Below are 27,487 nucleotides of genomic sequence, written 5' to 3'. Positions count from 1 at the left end.
CAAGCATGGGAAACTACTCTGGGAGTCTAAAAAGACAACCCACCCTCCCAACCCCGCTCTTGATTTGAGTAAAAGGGGCCTGCTCTAGGTTAACCATTTCAGAAATCATGTCCAAAAACATTGTGTATGTACACTCCACAGATGACGTATCTGTGGCGCTTGGTTGGACACTGTTCCAACATCAGTGTGGCTATCCGAGAGAAGAGTTTAAGACCATTCAGCAGTCCTGTTACCCTCCTGAATCGATGGCCAAATATTGACCAGCTTCTCTGCAAACACAGCTTTCCCTCCAGCTACCTCCTGAAAAGTTATCAAACTTTTCCCAGTTGAACGTCTTCAGTGTGGTTCCAGGCTGATCTGAGATGGCAGGTCCCAATGAAAGATGGACCTATGACAGGTGGAGGCTAGAGCTGCAGCTGGGGAAAATGCTGATGCTAACATAGCTATCAAAATTTATTACTCCCTGGTAATGGAGAGGCAGTGCAGTGTGTAGAATGCATAAACCTGTATGTATTGTACATTTATTTATTTCTAGCCATTTACTTACCTGCACTGGAGACACCTTTTCTATCCAGATTTTGAGGAAGTTTATTTAAGTCACTATCAACTGCTGAGAAACACCAAAAAGAAAAACAAATGAAATAACTTACTTTTGTCTTTTCCAGTTTGTAAATGCACAGCAATGGCTAGGATAGGTGAAGTTTGCCTCAATCAAAGATCTAAATTTTCTTAAATCAGGAAGCTTTTTTAAATTGTATGTAGACCTTGCTCTTAGCTTCTTAATGAGTTCTAATCCATGACTTGGCAGGAAACTGATTCTTGTCCTTGAAATATCCCTTTAAGAAAACATATAAAAATCTTGGTAAAAAGCAAATTTACTTCTGCTCGATGGTGGATATGTGTTTTAGACTATCCTACTCATTTTCGGAGTAGTGATTGGAAAGAGATCAGCTGGAAATCTATACTGAAAAGAGGATCCAGGGATAAATTAGGTGTTCCTCCAGGAGACCTGAACTAATATCCATTGCAAACAACAATCAAGTGATGCTAGTCTGGTCTAAGAAAAAAGAAAAAAATCCCATAACCTTCTGTGTAAGAATTAGCAGGGACATAAACCATTAGTGCCATATGATTCTGGGTTTAGTAAATACCCAGTAAATGCAACAATCATCCCAGAATACTGTTACAGGATAAAAAAAGGCTGAGGAAATCCCAACAGAAGTTTGCTACATGAACATCACATCATGGGAAGGCTGCTGTGGAAAAGGCAATAAACACAGAGAGAGAAGCTCACAGCGGGGTACAGTAGTGAGGACAGGTTGGGGATATCAGGTTTTATACTCACTAGGAAGGAAAAGAGATTAAAGAGAGACAGGGGTGACATGGTTCAAACTGTAAGGAATAAAAATAACAAAACATTTCCAGAGGTTTAAAAAACAAAGAGATCACAGACTGAAGCGAAGGAATAAGCAAGATTACAGGACGTTAGGAGTCATAGTTTTTTATTAGTTTATTAGTTAATAAGTAGTTATTTTTTAGTTTATTTAGGTATTTATAAATTAGTTATTTATAACTAATAAAGTCCACATATATTATGTGGAAGGCAATTACTGTGGGGGACAGGCTATCAAAGGCAGAGATGGAAGCAGTGGCTACGGATGTATTAGCGGGGCTTTTAAAAGGAAACACATTGTGCAAACACTAAATCTTGACTTGTGCCACCCAGGTGGGGAAAGGGAAGCCCCAAGGGTGCTCCACCTCAAGGCTAAAGAGGTACTTGGGAACCCAAACCCATGGCTCTAGGGTGTAAGAGCTGGGGCAAAACGTCCCCACATTTCCCTCACTAGGGCACAAAATGCTTGTGGCAGCAGGAGAGCACACTCCTTTCTCTTAAGAGCAACAGTAAAAATGAACTGCACAAAATTGCCCTGTCCTCCCTTAGCCCCTGTGCTTTTATGGCCTGAGACTGATCGAGGATACAGCGTTTGCCAAAGCTGCTCTGCTCTTTATTCTCTGACAAAGAAAGGAATTTTCCCTAATCAGGGTATTGAACTGAGAATATTTGTAATTTTCTCCATGCCCCCTCCAAGGTACAGTTTCCAATTCATCCATAACAGTACAATGTCAGGACAACTTGTTATTTGATCTCTATTACTCAACATGCACAAATTGTTTTTATTATCGTATTAAAGCAGTAGAGTGATGCCACGTGAGGGTGAGACCATGTTTTAGCAGCATGTAATAATTTTAGACAGTTGTTATGCACCTCTGTTTCTCCATTCTAAGCAAAATGAATGCAAGGAAATGGCTCTGTTTGAACTCACAGTCTTTAGCTTAGGGTGGCCAAGTCTAACAAATTCATAGGCAGCTAATAAAGCAGTTAGTAAAACTGGTGGTTGGTAAATAGGATCTTTGTGTCTATGCTGTGCCCACAGCTGAGTCTTTGCATCCAGGCTCTGAAGGAACGTAACAGCTTCAACAACTGGACCATGAACTGTGGCAGCAGAGGAACAAACACAGACCCCACTCTGCTACCCTGACCTGGGGTCATGACTCCTACTGGAAGGGCAGGACAGACCGGTGGAGTCAGAAATACTCTGAATTTCTTCAGGTCAGGTTGAGAGAAGCCACACTGTGGTCCTGAGGGTTGTTCCAGGCCTGACCTGTTTCTCGCAGGAGGTAAAAGCAGCAGCTGACGAGAAATTTTAGGCTGTCGTTTTCTGGCTTGGACACTTGAACAGGCTATTAGGTTGCAGAGCAACCTTGATCCTATCATGGACTGACTATAGCCCTTAGTATGCTGCCTAATGAAAACCCTCACCTAGAGCATGTAATCGTGACTCAACAACTAAAGAGCAGTTTTCTGCCTAAATCCACAGACAGCATCACTCATAGCCTCATTAAGAGCCTATGAAACTTCGCAAGGGCTCATAATTCTAAACAAGAGCATGGAAAATGTTTTCTTTGGCTTGTTAGCTAAAAAACTTTACTGAGTCCAAACTGTTATTACACTGGGTAGAAATAACAAGTAAATATGAATAGGAATATCACCTAGCCTTAAAAATAGCCAAAAAGTTACTCTATCTCTGGGCATCTCTAAATAGTTTCATAAATAATAAATATTCTTCCATGAGAATATATTCTTCTTCATTTAAATTTTTTTCTTTTTATGCTCATTATTGCACGTAAACAGAAGTGAGTTAGGGAAAGTGCTTTGCATTCTCCCGCAGGGTTTGTTGGTATGTCTGTTAGGGATAGTTATTGATGCACCACTAGACAAGCCCCTGAACAGCAAACACAGACATTGTGCAGGTGGTTTAGTAACTTGCTCCAGTGGGTCACCATGTGCAGACCTCAGTGCAGAGGTTCTTCGGGATGTTGGTCTCTAGCTAGAGGCTTGATAAATTAAATAAGCATGATGAACAAGACGATAAAGTGGCAGTAGGAAATCAAACCAGAAAGCATCAGTGACTGGAATACATGTTCTTGTATTATTATTGCTTGGCTGCTAGTCATCAGCCTTGAGAGCAGCCAGTGCAGGAACAGCAAAATGAATCTGGCTTCTCTTCCAATCACTTCCTTTTCCCACTGGGAGTCTCTGTTGGAATAGCAAAAATACTGACCAACTGGTACGGTGTGCAAGGCACAGACAGAAACAGCAAGAAATGGCTGGCGGAGCAGAAATCAGAGTTAGGGTAGACTGATCAGTGAGATGTGCTTGTATCTAAACTGATCTCTGGCTGTGCGTCAGGGGCTCAGCTGTCGAGCTGGGGATCTACTGGTGCTCTCCTGCGGCCCCCATACGTGGGTTTCATGTTGAAGACAAGGATATGAGGGACCACAGCCAGACCTTGCCCTGCATCCGAGTCAGGATGCAGACAGAGAACTCCTAAGGACTTCAGTAAAAGCTGGTGTAAGCCACTACAGCTCTGGGAGCACCAGAAGATGATTAAATGAAACGATATGGCTGAAAAGTGAAGCTCTGGAACTCCAGGTTGCAAATACAGTGTATTTCTAGATAGAAGGAATGTGTATAGGTGTGGAAGTAATTAGCCGTTTTATTTACTTGCCTCCCGTCGCTGCCGAAATCCTTTAACGCAAAACTTGATGTCTTTCCAAAAGAGATATTCTAATTCAGCCAAGAGCTGTGAGCCTGAGAGAGGAATTGATTCGTGAAACTGTGTAGCCTGTACAAGGGCTAAGATTGGTGCTTTCTGACATTACTATTCGTGTTTGTGTGTCTTTCATATTATTTTGATATGCTGAATTATGAAATAGAAGTTAGTATTAATTGACTGTAGAGCCCTGGTTCAGGAAGATCAAGAGTTAAAACACCCTGACATTCATTCCAATAAAACACTGCAGTCTGCAACACAGATTTGATTGCAACAACAATGCAAAATTGTCCCAGCAAAGATATGATTATGGGTCAATCATTTCTATAAGTGAAAGCGCATTCCTGGTGTACACTGCAGTGATGGATGAGTAAGAAGGCTCTTTCATGATCTCAGGCAGGATAAAAAGGTAATTTCCCATCCATAGAATAGTGGATGTATTGGTAATGGAACACAAAACTTCTTACGCAAATAACTCGGTGTTAGAAATTGAACTATCAAATGAATCTGAACTACAGCCAAATCAATTTGATAAACATCCAGAATATGATTGTATCAGCTAGAGCTTGCAAAGAAAATGCATTTACTTTTCACTACAGGAAACAATGCTTTTCCAAAGAAACCTCTATGATATTACTGCTGAAAAGACACTGCACTGTCAGTCTTTTCCAAAGAAGGAAGAGGCTTTGAGGGAGTGATGGAAATAAAGCAGAATGCAGTAACCCATACCATAGCTCTTTATATCATAGGTGCACTGACCATCACAATGTGGAAAAAAGGCCTTCAGAAGAGCTCTGATCTGAACTTAAGGTCAACCAGACATTTTTTTCCCTCTTTTTTAGATTTTTAACCACTTTGTTTAAAATCTTCCAACAGCTCCAATGACCCCTTTTCACCCTTTCTGGGTGACTCCTAGTCCTCTCTGGACATCCAGGGTAGATGGGAAGAGAGACTGGCTCTGATGAATTGGTGAGACAAAAGAAGACTCCCATGTGTCTTTTGCAGCTCTTACGTGTTGTGGCTTGTGCTCAGAAACACAAGCAGTTGTGCACACTAGCAGGCATTTTCAGACCCCATGACAAACTGTGGCTTGAGGTAATGGTGACTGAGATCCATGAGCATTTCACTGCTGAATTCTCTGCTACTGAGACCTCGCTTTGCAGCTTATCACCCACCAAAGACACCCTGCTGTAACTGTATGAGATATAGCTCATACCTATCTCTACGGGGGATGGGACATCTCAATCCCTATCCCTGTAGGGAAGGGTTTTTATCTTCAGCCCTAAGCTTCAGAGATGCAGGGGCAGATCTACAGTGGTAAGCAACTCAGATCTAAGCACCAAGGACCCCCTCACCTATTGATTTTACTCAAACAAAAATATATCAGCATTTTTCTCAGGTTAAAAAACGAAGTAGAACTACTCTCTTACAGAGCTTCATCAACTGTGGAGAGGAACCTGGATCTAAATCCCTGGATGAAAATACTCCCAAGAACTTGAGGACAAAGTGAAAACATGGATCTAGACTGAAATTTCAGTTATGGCTTCTAGCTTTTTTAATATTCAGAACTACACCTCCAATTCTGAACTCCAAGATTTGTGACATGTTGAAATCCAGACTGGCATTCATATGTTCTTCTCTGTTCTTTTCTAGGGAGTTAATAATGAGAAAAATAATATCTGAATATTACTTACAAAACAACGGGCCCATTGGCTCCTTGGAAGACCTCATTTGGTAATTTTTCTAGGTTGTGGTTATCACTTAAATTTCTGAAAAACACAACAATATTGAAGCTAAAACAATCTGAGATTAAAACAATAGCTTGCGGCATTTACTACCTTCTAATGATTGCTTTTCAGAGTAGTAAACAATATAAATAGTTACAGCTCATCCAGGTACGTTCCATTAAATGCATAATTCTCAATTTCCCGAATCCCATTTTTGTTCAGCCATCTGCAATAGAGAAAAAAAAAAAAAAAAAAAGTTCTGGTCTTATTTGTGCTTCATAACTAAAATGTGTGCAATTCAAATCAGTGAAGGGGATCTCAAACAAATAAAATTCTTAAATGGATATTCAAATGGTGAAATGGTGAAACTTCTATGAATACGAGCTAGTAAGATGCCAACAGAGCACAGAGGTGAATAGGGCAGACGCGTGCTGCCATCAGAGGTGATAGCTAGAGTGAGTTTCTGCAGCCAGGGTGAAGATGCTGGCGTGGCTCATGGGTGCCCTGGGAAGGCTGCAGCGCTGTCCCAGGTTAACCCCAGGAGGGGTGAGACCAGCATCTTTCCTTCTGGTGCTGTTGGTGCCACTTAGTTTTACTTTTTTCAAGATGCTTTTGAAACACTGGGCCATGGCTTACCCTTTGACAGTTATTAGGGAAAAAAAAAGACCACCGTCTGCAGTGGTCTCGTGTCCTCGGCGGGGCAGGCAGAGGAGGGAGGCTGACCATCACCAAGCTGGGCAGGAGGGCAGGAGCGGGGCGGCCGTGGTGCCAAACTGCCTGGGAAGTGGCAGATTCCTCCCACTCCTGCTGTCTCAACAAATTACACTCCCTGTCTGCTCCGTCCCACCCCCCCGGGCTCCTTCCCCCAAGAGGAGACACAGGTAGTGAACTGGGAATCGAAGCTCCTCGGGCTTTCTGCCAACTTTTGACTGTAGTGCATTAACTAATTAATGTTTAACGTCCTTCCTTCCTTCCCTCCCTTCCCTTCCCGGTCCTAAAAATTTACATTTGGGTCAGTTATATTTATCATCTTTACAGTGCAATCTTTCATCCAGCTTTAAATGTCACTTTGCAACTCACGCCCTCTCCAACAGGCAATGACAGGTCTGATTGATGGCAATAATGGCCTGATTTAATTAAACTGTCAGCAAACCTGGACGTTTTGTTTCTAATTCACACTGAAAGTTGAGCATGCAAGTGACTCACTTAGATAAGGTCCGAGCAATGAAAGGTGAGCTAAGGTCAGCAATGAAAATCAGTTACGGGTCTGGCTGAAAGGATTACCCTTTTGACCATGACCGGCAGATGTACATAGCTCCATGTCTGTAACGTCTGTCAGGTCGGATCAGGAGGACTGTCACCGTCCCCTTCACTTGCAAGCACTATTAGACATGAGTGAGCAGGCACAGAGGAGAGACATGTGCCTGCTTATAGCATTTAAAACATTTATTATATTACATTGATCTGATCCATTTGTAGCTGCCAGGCTGATATATATGCTTTTAATTACAGTATTAGCACTTACGGTGTTTCTTCACTGAACATGATGCTAACGCAGTGAGATACTAAGGTCATAAAGTCACTGTTGCTATACAGTATGGACTACACACTGCTGTCACCTGGCTAATTGCCTTCAAGTAGTAAAAAGAGCAAAAAAAGATTTATCTAAATCCCAAGACCTCAATATACAACATATAGACAAGTTTTTGTTGAGACAAATTCTCCCCTCACTTCAACCAGCATCCTTACTGACTTCACTAACTCTTACACTCGCAACAAGTGGCAGTGGAAGCAGAGATCTAGAGCTTGGACATACGGGCTTTCACTCACCATTTCATGGCTATAGTGGTATTTTTAAAACACACTTTAAAATTCACCTGGTGCAGGAGGCCACTTCCCCTGAGGTACTATTTACACCCTATTTCAGGGCAGAAAACCTCTGTCTTGGGCTCGAAGTGGCTTGCAGACCTGGAAGCAAGGTGCATTTCTTCCATAAATATCTAGCGCTTTTTTACCAAACGTATCCACAGTTCCCGTCTGTGCTGTTCCCATGCATACTGTGAGATCAGATGCAATCCAAATTACCGGCTTAAATATGCTTGGAGCCTGTGTCTCCCCAGAATCTGGGAGTTCAATGGGTCCTGAGTCTTGACATGCCTGGTTTCACAAAATGATGTTGCTGTAACGGTAACTTTCCATTGCATTGCATAGTGGCTTCATTTTTTTTATAGAAAACCAGCAAATTTAGATCTAAAATGAGGCAAGTTCATCACAGCACAGGGAAAAACTAACCAGGGACTCTCAAAGAGCACGCGCAGGACCTCTGTCCCAAGGGAGAACTACAGCAGGGTCGGGACATCGTCGGACCAGGCGGGTGCTGGCCGGGTCTGCTTGCAGAGCCCATGACAAGGGGGCTGTTGCAGAAGGCAGGGCAAGGCAGCTGGAAGAGGACATGATCCTCCCCCAGGCCAATTTTGCTAGCAAACCAGCAGCCTTAAGACCTCAGAGAGGACTATCCTTCAATACCCAGCCAATAATCATATAAGCAATGGGATGTCCTGGGGAGAGAGGGGAAGCCGATTTCATGGTGCTGAAGCAGCACAGAGAGGTCAAATCACAGTAAAAATCTGGGATATTTATCTCACCCCTTAGTGGTATCACGGAAACAAATACACTACTTGTTGTGCAGTGCTCTGAAAATACAAAGTCCCACCTGAGTAGCAAATATTATCACAGCAGAAAAGATAAACTTTTGGGTTTTGGGGTATAATGACTTGAATATATATTTGAGAAAATTGTCTGCGTTTGAAACTTCATGGGACTTGACGTAGACGGCGGTTGTGCATAACTGATGGAGAAAAGGGAAAGCGAGCAGCTAAGTGACTTGTTACTGGCCTCTCTTCAAATATTGATGGTCTGACCTCGCTCCCACCAAAATCAATGTGAGCCCAATCAGTCAATCAGATCTCGCTTGTCTGCTTCGGTATGCGAGGTAAACTGCACACGCACAGCGGGAAATTCTTCCGGTCTGGTCACGGGGTAGGTGAAATGATGGCAGCTCGTTAGCAAGCAAACGGTATGTTTTCATATACCCACAGAAGGGATGAAAGAAGCCAGACAGTTCATTAAAATACACGGCTGTTCAAGTCAAGTGTAGAGTCATCAAACCACGCAGCTTGAAACTGCATTGTGAACCGGCCTGTATCAATGCATTAACACTGTGTACAAATATACCATACTCCCACAACATCTACACATATTTTGCCCGATTAATAAATGTCTTTGAATGATGTGTCTGACTGTAAATATTTATGAGTCATGCCATCCTTTTGAACACAATTTGTATCACATGGAACTGTTGCTGGAGGTGGAATATATTTAACCTTGGCATCTGTAATTACTAAATTTGCTCTACGCTGTGCTTCTAAAATAAAGAGCAGTATTAGAATACAACAGAAAACCACAAAAACATTCATTTTTCATGGCAGAGAAACAGAATACAGACATTTCAGCGGTAGAGGAGAAGTCTAAAAGCTCCATTTGAATTTGGAAATGTATGAAATAGTGCCCATCCCCCAGTTTCCTTGACCCTATTCTGGAGACGAAACGAGCTAACAAGGAGAATAATGGATTTGCTGTGTCTTACTCACAGAATCACACTTTCAGAACTCAGGCCCATGAATGAATTTCTTTCAATTGTACGTATATTGATATTGTCTTGAATATCTCTGAAAAATAAAATAAAATAGAAACTACACCTTTTGGCACCTCTGTGAACCTTCCAATATGATATGCTATTTCAAACACAGTATTTTTCCTTGTATTCAACCTAAGGAACTATTATAGGCAGAGGGTAATACTGAAGTTTTTAAGACATTTTGTCTGCAGAGCACAAACCTTCCTGGTAAAAAAGGCTGGAGCAAAACACTTCAAACACCCCCATACCTTCCTCCCAAATAGGCTGAAGTGATTAAAATGCATAAAACCCCAGGTCTTATAATCCTGAGGTGGATGCAATAGTTCCTCCAGCAAACATATTGCCCAGAAAATGCAAACTGAGGGGCTGCGAGGCCACCCCTTCTTGCAGCCTCCCAACCAGAAGAAGGAAAAGCCATTAGCCTTTTTGGCCTGATTCCGCAGGATACCTACTAGCCCACGAATAATTCCCCTGCTGATGTCAATGGGGTTGCTTATAAGCTTTGTATGTGCTGAAGAACTTAAGACGTGAGACCCCTGTCAATGCAGTGTGCTGCACTGACAAGTAGGCATTTCGGTCTTTCAGCGTTTTTGACTGATAGGAAAAAAGGAACGGCAGATACACGTTCTGTTGCTTGCTCAAAATAGACCTCAAAGAAGTTAAACAGTTTTACTCATAATTTAGACTGGGGATGTGGTTGTTTTCATGCTGTTTCTGTTGGAAAGCACGGAACAAAATGATTTATCTGCAAAGCTTGAAATTAAGTGTGATTCCAAAATTATCTCATGCTGACACTTGAATATGGCCACGACTCTGCATTAAGTGACACCTACACAGAGGCCCCATTCTGCAAACTGAGGTCAGCAGAAGTAGGAATAGGGAGGGAGTGCAGCACCCGTACAAGTGAAGTGTATCCCTCTGCTAAGGACATGCGCGAGCCATTTATAAACATCAATGACCCATGAAGAGCTATCTTTGGAAATTAAATATTGGCACAACTGAAGCCAAGGGGAATTTTCTTATTGACCTTAGTGAGGCCAATATTTGAACCAAGGTCTAATCTGGGACTCAAGCAATATCAAGGCCCACTTAATTCTTACAAGAAAGTGAGGAGTTTCACCTGAAAAAAAAACAAACTCAAAACCCACCTCTTGCTCAGCAGGACACAATAACTCAAGTCTAGTTAAGATCGATGATAAACAAAAAGGTATGCAGGAGGAAGGCTCTGTTAGCTCCATGTCTGTGGCATTTGCTTGATGGTTTCGGGAAGCCCTGAAGTGCACTTTCAGAAATATGCATGTCAAGTGTATTACAGAAATTTATTTCTTATCTTATATGTGTGTATACTTTATTCAGGCATCCCCCTCTATGTTTCCTATGCGTTTTTATTTGTGCTAATGGCCATTGCTAAGACAATTGCAGGATTAATGTTTCTGCAGCTTGAAATCTTTTAATCAAAGATTTGAACATGCAGAACTTTGCCTGTGCATTAACGATATATCTTATCCAAAAGAAAAGAAGAAATAGTTGCTTATTTCCTAGGCTTTTTGCTTTCAGTTGTACTAAGAACTGATTGAAAAATGTATGTCAAGTTCTTCTTCAGTAAAAAAAGATCAAGATTTTTCCGATATGCATTTTTTACAGAAAAAAATATGCGCCTGCTTTAACACAAAATTTTACACAAATATTTTTTTCCCTGTTGGCATCGGAATTTTCCATGGAAAAAAATATTTCATCCTCTGGACAGTTTTAATGCCAGTGAAAAAAATGAACATGGTAGAGATATTTCCCTGTAATTTTTTTTCTTTTTTATTCTCTGTGATGTGACCACCTCTCCACAGAAAACAGCTCTGGGATCAGCAACTCTTCCCATGGAGGCCAGAGAACTGTCAGCAGGTGGCAATAAATTTCCACTGCCACCAGCCTGGTTTGGATTTCAGCTGGTGAAAGAAGAATAAAAGGCTGTTACCTGTCCCTGGGCCATCCAGGTACACACGCATAGCATAGCTAAAGGAAGAGAGGTCTGCAAAGTGTAAGTTATAACGCTTTGTAGAAGGGAGACCTAGAGAGAACTGAGACCTTTAGGGCCACGTTATCATCAATGCCTAGAAAATTACAAACCAAAACGCTACCATGAAGCCAAAAAGCGAACACAAGGGGAATCATGTCTTGAAAGGTTTTGTTGGAGCAGGAGAACATTCAAAAGGAGCTTTTAAAAAGTGAAAAGCAGACGTTAAAACTTACAGTAAAACTTTCTGGAAGGAGAGCACCTTACGGACAGCAGGTAAAAACCGAAGGCCAGTGTTTGATATTAACCTAAAGGGGAGAGAACAGATGAAGATTATTCTCTCTGCCCCAGGAATGAAACAATAATTAACAAAGAAGAATGAACATTGGACTTAAAATGGCAGCCACAAAAGGCAGAATTTCACAACAAACGGGGAGTTTGCCCATCGGGAACTTAACATTGTAACATAAAAAGGTTTTTCTCCAAAGCACAAGCTGAAATCTGCCCCACTGAAGTCAAGGGAGAAACCCTGCCTTGCATAGTTACACAGTCCCTCCTGATGATCTCAGGAAACTGTCGGTATTCATTTCCCAACCATATTCTAAGAAACCAAATGCACTGACCCAGGCTGATTATTTTCATAGTAGGCCTTTTAAGACAAAATTATCAACTCACCACAATTTTCACCTTCTATTCTAATAGGGTATACATTAATTCCACTGGAAATAACATTATTTCATGAAAGTAAGAGGGAATTAGGACACTTTATTCCCCAGCACCTCTAATAGCGAGGAACCGAACATGTGGGAACATTTCAGCAGTTTGTGTGACTGGAAGTGGGCCTGAGCCCTGGGTATTTAATGACCCTCCCACCACGTGGAGCATCGCTGGCCTCTGCGTTATGGTTCCTGTCCATGAAACACCATCTCAGAAACCGTGACTCTGGAGGACAACCCTGTGCCCACAGCCAGCGAGGAGACATGGTCACAAGTATCCACAGAGCTGTACCACGTCTAATTTAAGCAGATTTTGTTACCCAGAGCAGCAGCAAGGGAAGGACAAACATGATATTGCCATGCAGAAGGAGGTGGCTGGTGAATGCTGATGGCTGGAAGAAGGGCTGAGTGCAGGAAGGAGAAGGAGCTGGACCGGGCTGGGCTCCACCCAGCTGGGATTTTTTCCCAGTGACCAAATGTCTCATTTTGACTCTACCAAACAAGGAGAAAACTTGAGTTCTTCAAAGTTTAGTTTTATCTTCGTATTTTTAATATCTGAGGTGGTAGAGAAGGTAACCTTTCACTGAGAATATTGCTTCCTTAAGGAACGTATTAGTAGTATATGGAAAGTATTTTTTCCTGGAAGTTAAAGAGAACAATACTCTGTCATTACTGGATGTGATTTTTTTTTTTCCAGATTCATTCCTGAATAGTTGAATGGTGATGAAAACCGCTGGTTGAGACCGGAAAAAAAGTAACAGCATTCATTTGACCTTTTTCATGAACCGAGATTATTTCAGGAGATTTGCAACCGTTCAGGTTTGTAAGCTGAACTGAAACTGAACACCTCCATGTCACAACCAAATTGTACATTTGGGCACTCAGAGTGACACAGAGGTCCATAAAATAGTCATTCACTTGCGTAAGTACTGCTCCGAGTTCCCTGAGATGGTATCTGGATATCTTCAGCTGTTGAAAAGCCAACTTGTTATCTCTCTCCTCTTGTAATAAAAAGCGATGCATTATATGCAGGAAAAAATTGAAGAAGTATAGTGAATATTCAAGAAGCCAATTGGGAAAGCTGCTGTAATGTCATGACTGTTTTGTCTCAGGAGTCAGAGTGGTCTGACATTGCATTAACTTAAAAATAACAGCTGTCACATGTGACAAAGAAAGCTCTACAAAAATACTTTTGAAAAACTGTTACATATAGAAAGCATGATTAATGAAGCAGATGGATTTTACAAGGCCCTTATTATTTCAAGTACTTCTGCACTTATGTTTTGTGAAATGAGTTAGCCGAAAAAATTTGAACCTTTCCTTTCTACCGTGCTTTCCTGAGAAAATCTCAATCCTCATGTTGCAGTAATGAAAGATGATGGTACTCTATCATAAGCTATTCAAACACTACTCCCAGTGGCACCTTACTCCCAACATATCAAAATGCCACACTGGTTAGCAGGGCTTTCACCATACATGTATGAAAAAACATGCTCAAGGCCTTGGGTGATGCCATAGTCCTGATCTTTCCAGTAATCCCAAAGTGTTCAGGGCTCAACTTGTACTGGTGTCAACTGAGCAGCGTGAGGTGAAGAGGAAAGCATCTTTGACAAATCATTATATATCGAAGCAAATCTACAGGTGGCACAAAGCACTGATTTCAGAGAGGCGCAGAATGGTCATTAGGAGCAGGAGAGGATGTTCTTTTAATTAATTGCAAAAAAAGAACTAAAAAAATATTTAGTTAGACTGCAGCCTAGATCTTCCCTCTCTCTTTATTCAACCAACAAATCTCCAGAGGCCTTTAAGTGGATAATCTTGTTAGAATGTAGATAATCCAATTTACTGAATATCTTTCCTGCAGGACAGTTTTGTCAATATATTTACCATATAACGTATACATCCTTAGTAGCTTCACTTTAAACAAGTGTCCTCTTTAATCTGTGTTATAACTGAGTCCCCCCTTGCCATGCATAAACAGCTCAGTAAGAACCTGTTTTTCAGATGGCTGATGGCTGCTTTCCAAAGCATTAATTGTCTTTCTGAAAAGGCTTACTGGAGTCAGCACTTAAGAAAACACAGCACCATGATCAGCAGGGGAAAAAAAAAAAAATCTTTCAGAAACAAATTCCTGGAAGATTCTCGCTGCTTATCTCCAGATATAGCAACACGCCTGCTCTTTTTTACATCAGATTGGTAGGAGCTACTCTGACAAAATTGGGAACGCAGTTTACTTCATCACCTTATTGTGGGTATTTGCTAAATTGCAAACCCAAGGTAGGCAGAGATAAATACAACATCACTCAGGAAGCATTATTTTTGTGTTCCTTAATTATGCTGGTTACTTTATACTGCACGTTGGCCTGACTCCAGTAAGAGATTCCTCTGACACATGCGTCCCAGCCTTGCAGGGTAAGCCGAGCCTATGATCTACAACACCCGCTTCTGGGACAAGGTCTTTACAGAGTGGAGCATCGCTTCTTTTTATTGAAAAGCCAAGTCCACGCAAAGGGTCAGCGATTTTGTGGACTTTGAGGCATCTGCAGCAAATACAGGTTTGGGTTTAGGAAGCATGCCAGGTACATGTGTGTCAGGTCCTCCACCAAATAAGACCAAGCAGGTACAAGCAGCTGCAAGACTTTGGATCTGGGCTCTGCTCTCCACAGTGCAAAATATTTAACGCATCCTTTTGTGACCTACATTTCCCCTCCCCTCCAACAACCCAGCTGTATGCCCTCAGAATTGATCCGAAAGGAGCATTACATTTAAATCTTTCTATTTTAAGCTGAGACTGCTTAATACAGGACGTCGACACATCCACTGTCAAAAAGAACCAAAGGACACAGATTACACTTGAGAACTAATTTTGGAAAGAAAATAGGTTTGAAAAGCCATCACTACATTATTAAACAGACAATGCCACAGCTCTCCCTAATGAGAGCCAGATAAATAATCTTGTACCCATGAAAAGGTCAATAAGTTACCATTTTGAAGCAGTCTGTCTTTTTGGCATATATCCAAGAAGACCAATTAACAATTCTCTTCACTGCTTATAAAAGTCTGGTGAGAAAGTTAAGGTTGCATTTTTCTAGAAGGTTTAAAGTATTTCAGCACTGCATTTTTTTAGCAATTTTTCTCCTTAGGGTGTTTGCCATACCAGTAATGATGATGCAGGAGACAAAGGGAGTGGGGTGAGCGGGAAATGTATTTGTACCCAAGTTGACAGAAATAAAAGTATATTAATGTTCAACAAGCCCGTGAAGCTGATGAGAGGACTGACAAGGCTAGCCAGAGCTTCTTGTCTGCCCATAAATAAGACCTAGTGGCTATACAACTATTTTTGAAACAGCACAGAGAAAGCCTTGCAAGCAATGTGTTGTGAAGGTCATTAAACTGATGGGCTATAGTGCCCAGGCTCTGCCTCTGGCATTAACACTCATTAATTTTTCTCTCTGACAGTAAATGTATATTTTTCTGCGAGATTTTCTGAACTGTTTTAACAGTTCTGTCACAGCCACAGCACTGCCGTGAGGAATCAGACCATGTGTCTTGTACCCTGCCAGGCTGCCACCATGGCTGGAAACGTCAGAAGAACCACAATGAGCCCAGCAATGGGCAGGTACCAAAGTCCCTCTACTTTGGTGTGCTGGTTGCAGCTGGGTCTTGCTCTACCGCTTTACACTGAGATATGGGGGTGCCTGTGCCAGCTGTGCTGACTGGCGGGTCAGACCAGGAAGGGCTACAGAGGTCTACAGCAGGGTCTGCAGCAGAAGGTTGGGCCAAGGACCTGTCTGAATACAGGACCCCACTTCCGGCTCTGCTGCCTTGATGTGGAATATTTAGGAAGATGGCATGGACCCCAGCTGGGAAGGAGATACACCAGATGGGCAACAGGAGTACATCCCAGTGTGACCAGCTTTTCCACTCACACACAACCCCACATATCGTCGGACAGAAGCTCCTAATCCATTTTGTGACAAGATAATTATGAAATCATGACAAGATAATTATGAAATCACTTGGCATTCATTCCTAACTTCCAGCAGTTAATGGGAGAATTAGGCTGTGATGTACAAAGGTTTGTTAGTTTTCCTTCATGGCCTTAATTTTTTTATAATTTCTCAAATAGCTGTTGATAGCATTTCTGTCTAGCTCTTTTCTGAATGACTTCAATCTGTAGCCCCACATGTTTACAACCTTTTACTTCTCTGTTGTGAAAAAAAAATGCCAAAACCAGAACAGAATGAAAAAACATCAGTCCATTAACTCCCCGTCGCATCTTGCCTTGTATTTTCACTAACCGACCCTTTTATGTCACAGGAAGGTCAATACCATGACTGGGTTACCTTTACCAGCTGCCATTTTGCAGCCTTCCATCAAGTCTTCTGCTTTCTCTTAAATTAACAGTCCTCTTCTTTTAAACAGTAAAACTCTCTCCCTCTTCAAGGCGGGATTTCTAAAAGGTCAGGCACCAGTGAGTGAAACAACGTGATGGAGAAAATGGCAGTCTTTCCTACAGAAACGTGCCAAGAGAGAGCACAAAGCTATGACTGTACGTAGAGGGAGTAACCTGAACATGATGTAACTTGGCATCCCACCCAGCTCACCGCTACATGGAAGGCTCCTATATGGTCCTCGGGTCCTGGTCCTGATCCCTGTGGTGTGAATTGATGTAACCCCACTGAAGTCAAAGGTGTTGCACTGATTTATACCCCCAGTGCAGCTACCTCAAACCTTGTCATTAGAATGAAAGACACATTCATCTGTTCAGATGCTCGGAGCCATGAAGCTTGCATCATTTGTACTATTTATAGTCATACAAGAGGGTTTTATTTTGCCTCCTAAAATGAAGGCACAGAGGGCATGGAGCATAAATGTACTAGCGGAGTAAACACCAAAGATAGATTTTATCAATTCAAATTAGAGAAAAGCTTTGGCACAAGAATGAATGTGAATTAAGTGGCCATGAATAAAATTAACAGAAACTTTCTAGTCACCAAATCATTGAGTTTCTGGAAAAGCCTTCCCTGGAAAAAAGAAAGCAAGCATGGAACAGTGGAGAGTATCAAGAACGTCAATAAAGCACTTAATTAATGTGATACAGGGAGTGGAGCCCATAAGAAATGGGATACAGTAGTCTGGAGAGTCTCCTCCAGTCCTGTTTGCCCAGAAGAGAAAAAACCTTAAAAAAAACCCCAAAACATATTTTCCTCTGATTTCAGATAGCAAGTAAAACTAGCTAAAAAGAAGTGGGGAATGGTTAGTTAGACAAGCAATCCTCTATATTTTTATTCTGTTGCTTCCATAGGTCATAGTATTGTTGCTGCAGCTCAATTGTTATATGGGTAGGATCTCTGAATGTTTGAGTCAACGTGTATGGGAGTGTGGCATGACAAATGTTCAAAAGAGGGAGCATCCATTAAAGTCAAGAGAAAAACTTCCACTACTTTAGATATTTAATGTGTGGATTTACCTTTGCCTCACGACCTATAATTTCTGTGTCCCATATTTAAAAAATCGCTGAAATTACTGTGTTCATTAGTGTGTTCACGTTTCTGCTTCTTCTTCAATTTTGTGTGAGATAAATATGTTCTCATTCTTGCTACCCATCTGTACACCTGAGGACTGCACTACCCATAGCAGCTTGTGCTGGGGGTTTTACAAAAATACTCTGTTTTTGTTCATAGGTAGCCAGAAGTACTCAAAGTCAGCAGTCACTGCTGAATGACTCAGGCTTGAAACCAAAGGAAAAAGGCATATGATTGCTCCTCGTGACAATGCAAACCTAAAGCTTTATTTCCCTACTGTCAAGAGAAAATCCGTGTTTCAGTTATGCATGTACGAAAGTTTAAGTTTATCAAGGTGCCTGGTGAATTGAAGATGTCCCTGCTCATTGCAGGGGGGTTGGACTAGATAACCTTAAAAGGTCCCTTCCAACTCAAAAATTCTATGACTTTGATTCTATGAATTTGATAAAGCAGATATTGGTCAAAATGCTGGGGAGAGCGACAATCCTACCTCAACTCTAGCTACATATTCCAGCTCAATGAGGGTTTAAACTATAATGGTTTTTGTAGTGCTAAATGCACCTTATCTCTTGAAGTCCACATCTTAAGTCTAAAATCTTAAAGTTCAATTTCAAAGCAATGCCTCTTGGCATTTTTGAGCCCATAACCTGTCAGAGACTAGCGATTTTCAGAGACTCATTAGCTTACTGGGAGCTATGCTTATTAGACCACTGACTTGATTTCATCCCATCTTTAAGAATTATCCAACCAGACAATTAATCACTTACTTACACTTATGTACTCAAATGTAGAAATTGTGATCAGGTGTCTTGGATGAGTAAGGAAAACAAGGCTTCTTGGATGAGTAAGTCTTCTTGTATAGGTCAGGAAAACACAACCGGGTATATGTGCTCAGGTGGATGTACATACAAAAGTTAATATCCTGCTGGGTGTATATGCCATTGTTCAGCGAAGAACACCGTGGGGGCTTATTTAAGTTACAGCCATTAAAAACAATTACTGTTAAACGGAGTTCGTTTGACTTCATTGGGGTTTTAATGCAGAGGGGAGATTATTAGTCATGTTAAGATTATGCCCTAAAAGCTGTGAAAATATTTTGGGGTAACAGTTTATTTTAAGGATGGATTCAATTATCACTGAATTTTGATGGTAACCCCACGGGAGCAGGTGTGGCAACCACAGCTGTGCAAATGGCATTCTTGACGAGGCTGGCTAATGAAAAAAAATTTACACTATATATCAATATGTTTGTATTTTAGGGTTTTAATCATCTCACATGAAACATTAGTTAAAACCATTGCTGTAGCACTGCCACTCCTAAAGAAAAGAGAATTTGAATGCTTAAGACCGTGTGTATGTATAACAGAAGGCAGAGCCATAGCAAAGATAGATGAGAGAGATTTTATCCCAAAGCTCCCAAGAGGAATTTCATCCTAAACCTATTTTTATAGACATAAAAAAAGGCCTCGCTCCTGTTCTCATCACTCAGTTTCAACTTGTTGCTTAGAAAGTCTCAAGGATTTTGTGTGTGGGACCACTCCACGGAGGCTATAATCTCCAGCTTTTCTGAGGACTGTTTACAGGCCTGGGGGTAAAAATGTAGATTGACAATGTGCAACTAGTAGTGAGGAGAGGGCATTATTCTGTCCTATCACCAAACGTGCTGGTGGTCCAGCACATGTTGGACAGAAACACATCTGTATCAATCAAAATTAGCATAGTACTTGCAAAGAGCAAAAGATCTTACAAATATCTGAGGCTTGGAAGTTGTTGGAAGGCATCTTGGTCAATGTACACGAGGTTATTGGCCTTCTCAATTCTTCTGTAAAGAGAAAAGGAAACATCAGAGGAAATATATCAATATATTGATCTTAAAATATTTGTGGTAGCCCCATGATGCAGTGGTATTATATGCTGAGATTTTCTTTTTGACAGCAGCAGATCTGCATGATTTCAAAAAGCAGCCTACCACAGACTGGTAGACCCCACCACCTTTTGATATTGGTAGTGGTTTTAGGATAAGTTTCAGGCTGACCAGAGAAAGAAAGGGACAGTTAGTTAAGAAGATGGAAAAGACAAAGGGAGATTTCAACTGTTCCTGTATTGCTATGAATTCTTCAGAGCTTACTTGAACCAAGCTGCAAAAACTTTGATACTTGTCTATAATGAATCTTTATAATTGTCTGCTTTGAGTTTAGATTGCTAATTACTTACATTTCATGTAGTTTGGGAAGGTTGGAAAACACATTTGCTTCTATGACCTCCAAGGCATCATTCTGTGAGATCTCTCTGAAAAATAGTTTAGAAATTAAGACATTTCAAGCCATGGTGAAGCAGAGAATGGGTAAGTGAAAAATGCACAAGTAACTTCTTCCTACATTACTGATGAGTTTTAAAAACAAGGTGGATATCAGATAAGAAAAAAAAAAACCCCAGAAACACTGATGAGCTGCCACCAAGGCAAACACCAACAGTCAGGAACAGTCATCTTCTGAGGCTGAAGTTTGTATCTGTAATGGCAGCCCTGGACCTCCTGCTGTCACCATGCCCTGTGTATTAGAAGTGAGGGCCTATCCATCATGGGCTACTGGATCTCTGACATCACTAATTACTGATAGAGATTTAATGAAATCTTTTAACTCAATGAAGAAAAGAGGGAGTGAAAGGCGACTGAAATAAATACAGCAAAAAATTTCCCAAGAAATACGACGTAACTTCAGCAGCAGGACATGTTGCTGTCTTGACCCAATGTAAACTACCGAGATTAAAATTAAAGCCACCAGCAGACACATCCTTATTAACAGGCAGGAAACCACAGATATGAAGAAGTCTTCCATGCCTTGGAGAAACCCCTATTTGATCTCATCTGTGTACAGTTAATGCCCACTTACAGCCACAAAACTGCAGAACAGATATGGCCGGTTTTCTGTTATCAACGCACCGGAATGCATCTTCTGCTGGTCCAGAGTACGTATTTCTTTGCTTCCTTAATCTGTGGAATGGCAAAGGGATGGCTCAGGCTCTGGTGTGATTTAGAGCTCAGGAGTTCTCCCGATGAATCAAGTGGGAATTACTGCAGTACAACCTGTCCCAATTACATCCCTTATGCTGGCAGTGACTAGGAAAGTCAAGGTAAAGACAGCTATGCAAAGAGATTCCCCACTGCCATTTTTGGAAATGGTGCAAAAATACCGTTTCCCTGGCTGAGGTCAGCTGTAGGAAGTAAAATTTGTAATACGGATATAATTTGGTGATAGTGTGATGTTCTACAGGATTTTAATAGCAAGGTAATTGGTAATAGCAAGGTAACTGTTGGGTTAACGGTTGGACTTGGTGATCTTGAAGGTCTTTTCCAACCTTAATGATTCTGTGATTCTGTGATTCTGTGATTCCATGATTCTGTAACTGTGTATATTTTTGGAATGAAACCTTGGATTGGTTTGCCAGATTGTAAACTGACTGGCACTTGTTCCTGGATATCTTGTGCTTTTGAAATTAGGAGGGTTACAAATAGATTTGAACAGACCTGAGGTAAAACAATAGATTGTCATGATAGGTGCACAGTCAAAAAATAATCGCAAAAATTATTACAAGAAATATAAAAAGTATTCCCCTTCCTTCTGACTAACAACTCAACCATACCTGACAAATTACCTGCCCACATAAGACAAACAAAAGCCTTGCAAAAGAAGATAAGTTGTTCATCTGACCTTTTCGGCTTTAAAAAATGCCTCAGTGGTTTGATATTTTTTAGTTTAATAAGAAACTCTCTCTCCTGTTTCCTCATTTTTTTTTATGGAAGAAATCCAGCTCTCCTTTTCTCTGGGAAAAGTCAGTTCTAAACTGACTGGAGAACAAGAAAATAAAAGTACATCAGGACTGACAAAAGATGCTTGGTAGGGTGCAATGAGAACTGCATTTGTTTATCAGTGCTGAACCACCAGCTCACATGTGAACATGTTCCTCTTTATTATTTAGGTTTGAGCAGCAACAAAATGCTTTGATTGAGATGGATTCCTTCACGCCATGCAAGGTACACAGCCATCGCAAGGGATGCTGCTTCAGAAAGCTGTGTTGCTGTGTTTCAAAGACTTTTTATTATGTTTCTGTTTTCTTTAAAAACAATACCGTATAAGATATATGGTAGAAGCAATCACCCCCTATGCTGTATTTTTATGACAGCACAGTGTACTTGTTTAACTACAGTCTAGAAGATTTAACAACATGGAAGGTGTCTCAGACTTTTAAGATTTGGTTTGGTTTTGCTTGTGGTCTTTTGGGCAGTCGGAAGTACATTTGCCATTCCCCACAATCTAAAAATCAGTTGCCTAGAAAAAAAAAATCACAGAAAAAGCAGAACATTTAATGTCAGCAAATCCATTTAGCCAGAAGAGATTTCATGCCGCTAACCAGCTCAGGGAAAAATGTTGCAGATTTGTTGGCCTTGTACAGTAGTACAATACAGTAGTGACCTCACTCAACAGATAGCGCTGTTGAGGGTAGTAATTTTTTATGATCCAATCTGCTATCTAACTTTGGAACAACTTGGACAATAGACGTCTTTTAATGGAATGTTTAAAACCAAATGTTTCTGCATCAGGAGAGTGTTTTGGCTTCCTAAGAGTGGGATGGGTTATGGGCTTTGTTTTGATTTGAGAAATGGAAGATACAGATCTGATTAAAGTAGGGCATGAGCAGGCCATGACACTTTGGAAGGCTTGGAGAATGCATGGTTAAGGGAGGAATGAAAGATAGGAATCTCTAAACTGTTTTTAAAAGATTACATTTTTAAAGGAATTAAATAACACTTGTATGAGGGGGTGCTTCAGATATTTGAGGAATGACTTGGCTTCATTCTAATAATCCCATTCACAGGTACAAAGGTGACAGTAATTTTTTTTTTTTAAGGGGTAATGAAAATATGTCAATTTAAAATGATTTTTGCTGTCTTCCATCTCAGGCAAACAACTACTGCAGCCGTTCTGGTTATGAGCCTCTCAAGACAAGTAAAGAGAACAAAAGGGAAACTCATAAATGGCAGAAGGCACTAACCCTTCTGGTGTTGGGCTTTGTCCTCTGAGTTCAGGGGACTGCGGGGGCTGAGGGAAAAGGAAGAGACCCTCTGTCCCTCACAAGGAACTGTGCATCCTCTGCTACACTCTCTCCGGGAAATCCTGTTGCTGATGACCTTACTCATCATCGTTCTTTGCAGATGAATCCAGCGTACACCACTAAAGTGCTGTTTTCTGACAGAAGGCATTTGCTATCTTCGTCCTTTGGGGTGTCCATATACCCGTTAGAGGCTGTCATTCAGGTAAGAAGGATAAATTAGAAAAAAAAAAAAAAATCATTCAGTTTAGGAGATCAGTCACACACTGTGAACAACGGGCAGCATTAGTTTGGGGTTTGGTTGCATAATTTGCGTGAACAATTCATTTGTACCTGGCAAAAAATGCACATGCTGCTCACGAAAAACCCGAAGAACACTATCTTGGATACAGGTATCTCTGGTATTAAAAGAACAAACCACTGCTGCTCACATCAAACAACTGATTCAGCAGACTCATATCCTCTGTAGAGGAGAGCAAATAATACTGTGGCAGCAGTTACAAACAGAAAAAGGGGATTGCTGGCTAGTATTTGTGCAAGTGATTTGTCTTACAGTATAAATACACACAAACAGATGATTGCTCATAATGCATATCTTATTATATGTCATCATGAGAGAAGATGGGACTGTTATTACGTTGTTTGTTTGTAACGAATGATGCTGTTAGCTCTACTGCTAGCTATCACAGCAAATCCAGGCAGCAATTTGAGCATCATTTCTGATGCATGCAAGCCTTTGAATAGATAGTATGCAAACCAATCAGGGGCAATTTCTTAAAAAAACCCGCAAAACTCCAAAACCCCAAACTACCCAGTGGTTGCAAAGTGCTTAGGTGTCTGCCTAAGCTTAGTTTCCACTGCATGCACGTCACTATTGAAATCAGCAGTGATCTTCAAAAGCATAAATAGTTTACTCTAACACAGCTTAAAAGATGAAAGAGAATTCAGTAAAAATGTTTTACAAAGGCAGAGAAGATAATTGTTTTTATTTTTCTTCAAAGAGAATGGAGACTTTAAGGTGTGACATCACATGACTAGGGAATTTCCTCTAATTTGCCACTAACATAAGCAAACCGTAATCGTTATTAACTACTCAGAAACAACTGACTGCAGTGTAACATTTCAATGTGCAATAGCCAGAGCCAGTGACAGAAGGAAGAAAGCAGGAAAAGGAAGAGGAGGAGGAAGGTGCTGCCCAGTGGCAGTGCAGTCTTAGCTCTGTTTAACCTGCCTGCAAAGCTGCCCTTAGGCAGGGCTGGGGGTACATCTTCATGACATCTGTGACAGAGCCCAGATGAAGCACAGGAAGTATTCCTCTGCAAACCAGCTGCGCTCAAAACATGACCCATAAAAATCAAGATACATTGAAATGGCCTTTTAAACAATGCTATTAGCGAGGAATTTATAGTTCATGGCAGTTTCTTTGTAGTCCTCTAAAGAAAAAGTCTCTTAGACTAATCAAAGTCTTACAGAAAAAGCAAGACTCTATTAAACTCACAAACTAATGGTCTTGCAGCCAAGTGGTCTCACATTTCAAAATAATGAAAGAATAAAAGACTGGACATTTATATGTCTTTTATGATAAGACTTCCTTTCAGGATCAGAGTGGGACACACAGACAGGGATAGGGTCATTTTTCCCCTGCTAGGAAATGTGCCTATTTAAAACAAATGTGTCTGCGCGTGTATGTATGTGTGTATATATACAGATGTAGAAGTTGAACATAGATGAGTAAGTGGAAACTTATGTCAAAAGAAGAGCAAAGCGTATGCATGGCAGAAGACAAGCTTAGAGGCGGGTTATAGCATCAGTCCCTGACATGGTGCCCAGGGACCTACTCTCTCAAGCACGAAGACCTTGTAACACCAGCAGCAGGAAGGACATAGAGTAACTGGTGCCCAACTGGTGAGCGTGGCTGTATGACAACCACAGTAAATGCTGGATTTATGGATTTCTGCGTTTCAGCCCGCTGTGGCAGACTAGCGGAAGGGGCTGCCCTGTGTGCTGAGGCTTCTCAGGCACTTGTTTGGGTGCACCTTGCCCACAGACACGGCATGTGGTGTGAAAAGCGGGGATTTCCCCCCTCTCCATCCACACCGCCCTCCTCTGTAGTGCTGGGTGCTCCCCGCAAACTCCTGCAGCTTTCCTTAAATTCCCTCCCAAAGCAGGTACCTACATGGGCTCTACACTTGATCTGTTCACCTTATATTTCCTGCGATACATCATAATTGGGCCTTTCGGCCTTTTATCCTCAGCCTTTGAGGCATTTTTTTTCTGTGGCATAAATATCTTGTGGATTCCTGTGAACATTTTTTTTTCACTCTATAGGTACCTGCAGTTAGCAGCGATACTGGAGGTATCAGGTACTGATTCCTAGAGCAGATGGCCTCACTGGGCTCTCTGCACTGCAACAAATCAATAACTTTGCATTGATTTAAGGCAAAAGGGAAGAAAAAGGAAAGACCAAAAGTTTTTTTTATTCCTCCCCCCTTCTTTAAATAGAAATACTCTTTAGTATAAATACTCTTTTAGTTTACTCTGGCATTTTGCCAGGACAGTTTTACTGGGTGGTTTGACTGATGCCACAATTTAAGTGAAGCTTAGGAAGGAATTAGCAGTAGTGTGGTGTCACACAGGCAATCCTGCCCAGCATTCACTGGGTGAGCACCCCTGGGAACAGCCTGCAGTGTGTTTGAACTGAAAAATTAACCACCAGGCTACCTGTCTCCATGTTGTAGATGGAGAAGCTCTTACTGCTTTCAGTCTGATCAGAAACAAACTAGTCTGAAATCTCCTTTTGAAAACTTCCCTCTAAAGTGACAGCAAAATGCTACTACATTGATTTAAACAGGTTACAAAAGAAAAGCTATTTTTCTTAAAAGTATTAGAGACTTTTGACCTTTTAAAAATAGATAGTTGACACTTTCTCCTGCCACTTTCCTTGTGAACATGAAAAACTTGTCTCCCTGCCATGATTTATCGAACACCAGGGAGTTACAGGCTAATATATCTTAGCAAGTTATTGACATTTCAAAAACGAATTCAAGCACTGTCTCTTCTCATCATTTCTTTGCTGAAGATATACATGCACGTTGTACTGATCTGACTAAATAAGTGGGATACCCATTTGACCAACTGGTTATTAATAGTGATTTCACAGTTAGAGCAAAATAAGGTATACGTAAGTCTTTGAAGGAGATCATCAAGAGGCACCAATACTGTGTCTTCCTGCCTCTTACAAAGGGCATGTCACCATATTCTCAAATAAATCAATGCCAGCATGGGAAAAATAAAATGCAAATTTCCACACAGCAGACTGAAGCAAAGAGGATATCGGTGTTTTTGCACCATGCCAGCAATCCAGATGAAAGTCTGTTGAGACTTTGGTTGCATCAAATTAATTGTCCGTGTAACAGTTTTAAATTGGTCTCTCTAATCTGAAAAAGAGCGTGATCAGTCTGCAGAATTGGAACTGATAATGAGCGGATCCAATAGCAGAAGCCACATCATTATAAGAATTGATTTTATAATCAGTACAGTTTGGGCGGACAGATATCTCCTCATACTCTAGCACTAAGGGGATGTATTATACTAGTTTTAGTTTATTGCCAGCAAAGCTGAAAATGCGTGAAACTTTGTAGAGTCAAACAGGCAAGGACCGGGTCTTTGGAGGAAATGGCAGCTTTCTGCAGAAATGCTGGCTCCCCACAGGCAGCAGAGAGGGATGGGGTTTCTAATTTGGTACCTGCTAGCCACTGGGGCAGAGTACCTGCTGTCCCCTGCGTTTGGGCATCACTACATTTTACCTTCATCTGTGAAAGCTTGTAGAGAATGCTGAAAAATGTCTCTAAAATAAAGACACCCACCCTAGCAATGGCATTTCTTTCTCAGACATGGTGGGCTCCAGAGGATCTTGAGACCATGCTGGCAAAGATGGTTGTTCGGCTGAGGAAGGGACCTCCTCGTTCAGAGATGGTTCAGAAGCTTCATGCCCACCTCGCAACTCCTTCCACGGCAACGGGCTAGCAGCATTTATTGCCACTTACCTTCTCTCGGCTTTGACAGACAGCTAATGATGAATAGTTTTATTAAGATGACCTGGGCAGATGAGGAGATTACATTTGGGATAATCACTCAGGAAGGGCCTGAATAAGGAAATGGGAACCTTCACCCCAGACAAGGCTGAACCCAGCCTGACCCAAATACCCTTCCTGTGGCAAAACATGATTCAAACTCATTTCTGGGGAAAATAAATCGGCAGACTGTCTTGGGTTAGGAGAACCTGTGGCTTCCAGGACCCAAACTCTAGTGACAGCCTTTCCAAACAGAACATCTTGAAGCAGATGTTCCCAGGCACTTCAACAGCGAGTTCTGAAATGCTTTAAGGAAGCACACATGCACACAAGATACGCCTCTGGAGGACAGTTCATTACTAACTCCAATGCGTTACAGAAATGAGAAGATCCAGAATAACAAGTCCCTCAGATACGCACAATTAAACTTTTTAGCTAACAGGGAAAATTGTGAAAAAAGACCCTCTTACTCCTCTGTTCTGGCATTAAAAATGTTCACAGGCTTATGAGAGGA

The 27,487-nt window shown here is 41.3% G+C and overlaps 1 protein-coding gene across 1 annotated transcript in view; it reads right to left on the bottom strand.

Moving 5' to 3' along the window:
* Positions 1-27,487, bottom strand: part of FSHR (follicle stimulating hormone receptor) — a 51,550-nt gene that overhangs the window by 7,800 nt on the left and 16,263 nt on the right. The window contains exons 2-8 of the mRNA XM_010290521.1: positions 20,006-20,080; positions 19,539-19,613; positions 11,784-11,855; positions 9,493-9,570; positions 6,000-6,068; positions 5,810-5,884; positions 651-836 (exon numbers count right to left, since the gene is read on the bottom strand). Of these exons, the coding sequence (XP_010288823.1) occupies positions 651-836; positions 5,810-5,884; positions 6,000-6,068; positions 9,493-9,570; positions 11,784-11,855; positions 19,539-19,613; positions 20,006-20,080 (630 nt within the window). The remainder of the gene's footprint in view (positions 1-650; positions 837-5,809; positions 5,885-5,999; positions 6,069-9,492; positions 9,571-11,783; positions 11,856-19,538; positions 19,614-20,005; positions 20,081-27,487) is intronic.

Source organism: Phaethon lepturus, unplaced genomic scaffold (genome assembly GCF_000687285.1).
Source record: "Phaethon lepturus isolate BGI_N335 unplaced genomic scaffold, ASM68728v1 scaffold7837, whole genome shotgun sequence".
Taxonomy (NCBI): Eukaryota; Metazoa; Chordata; class Aves; order Phaethontiformes; family Phaethontidae; genus Phaethon; species Phaethon lepturus.
This window is presented reverse-complemented; position numbering and strand designations above follow the sequence as displayed.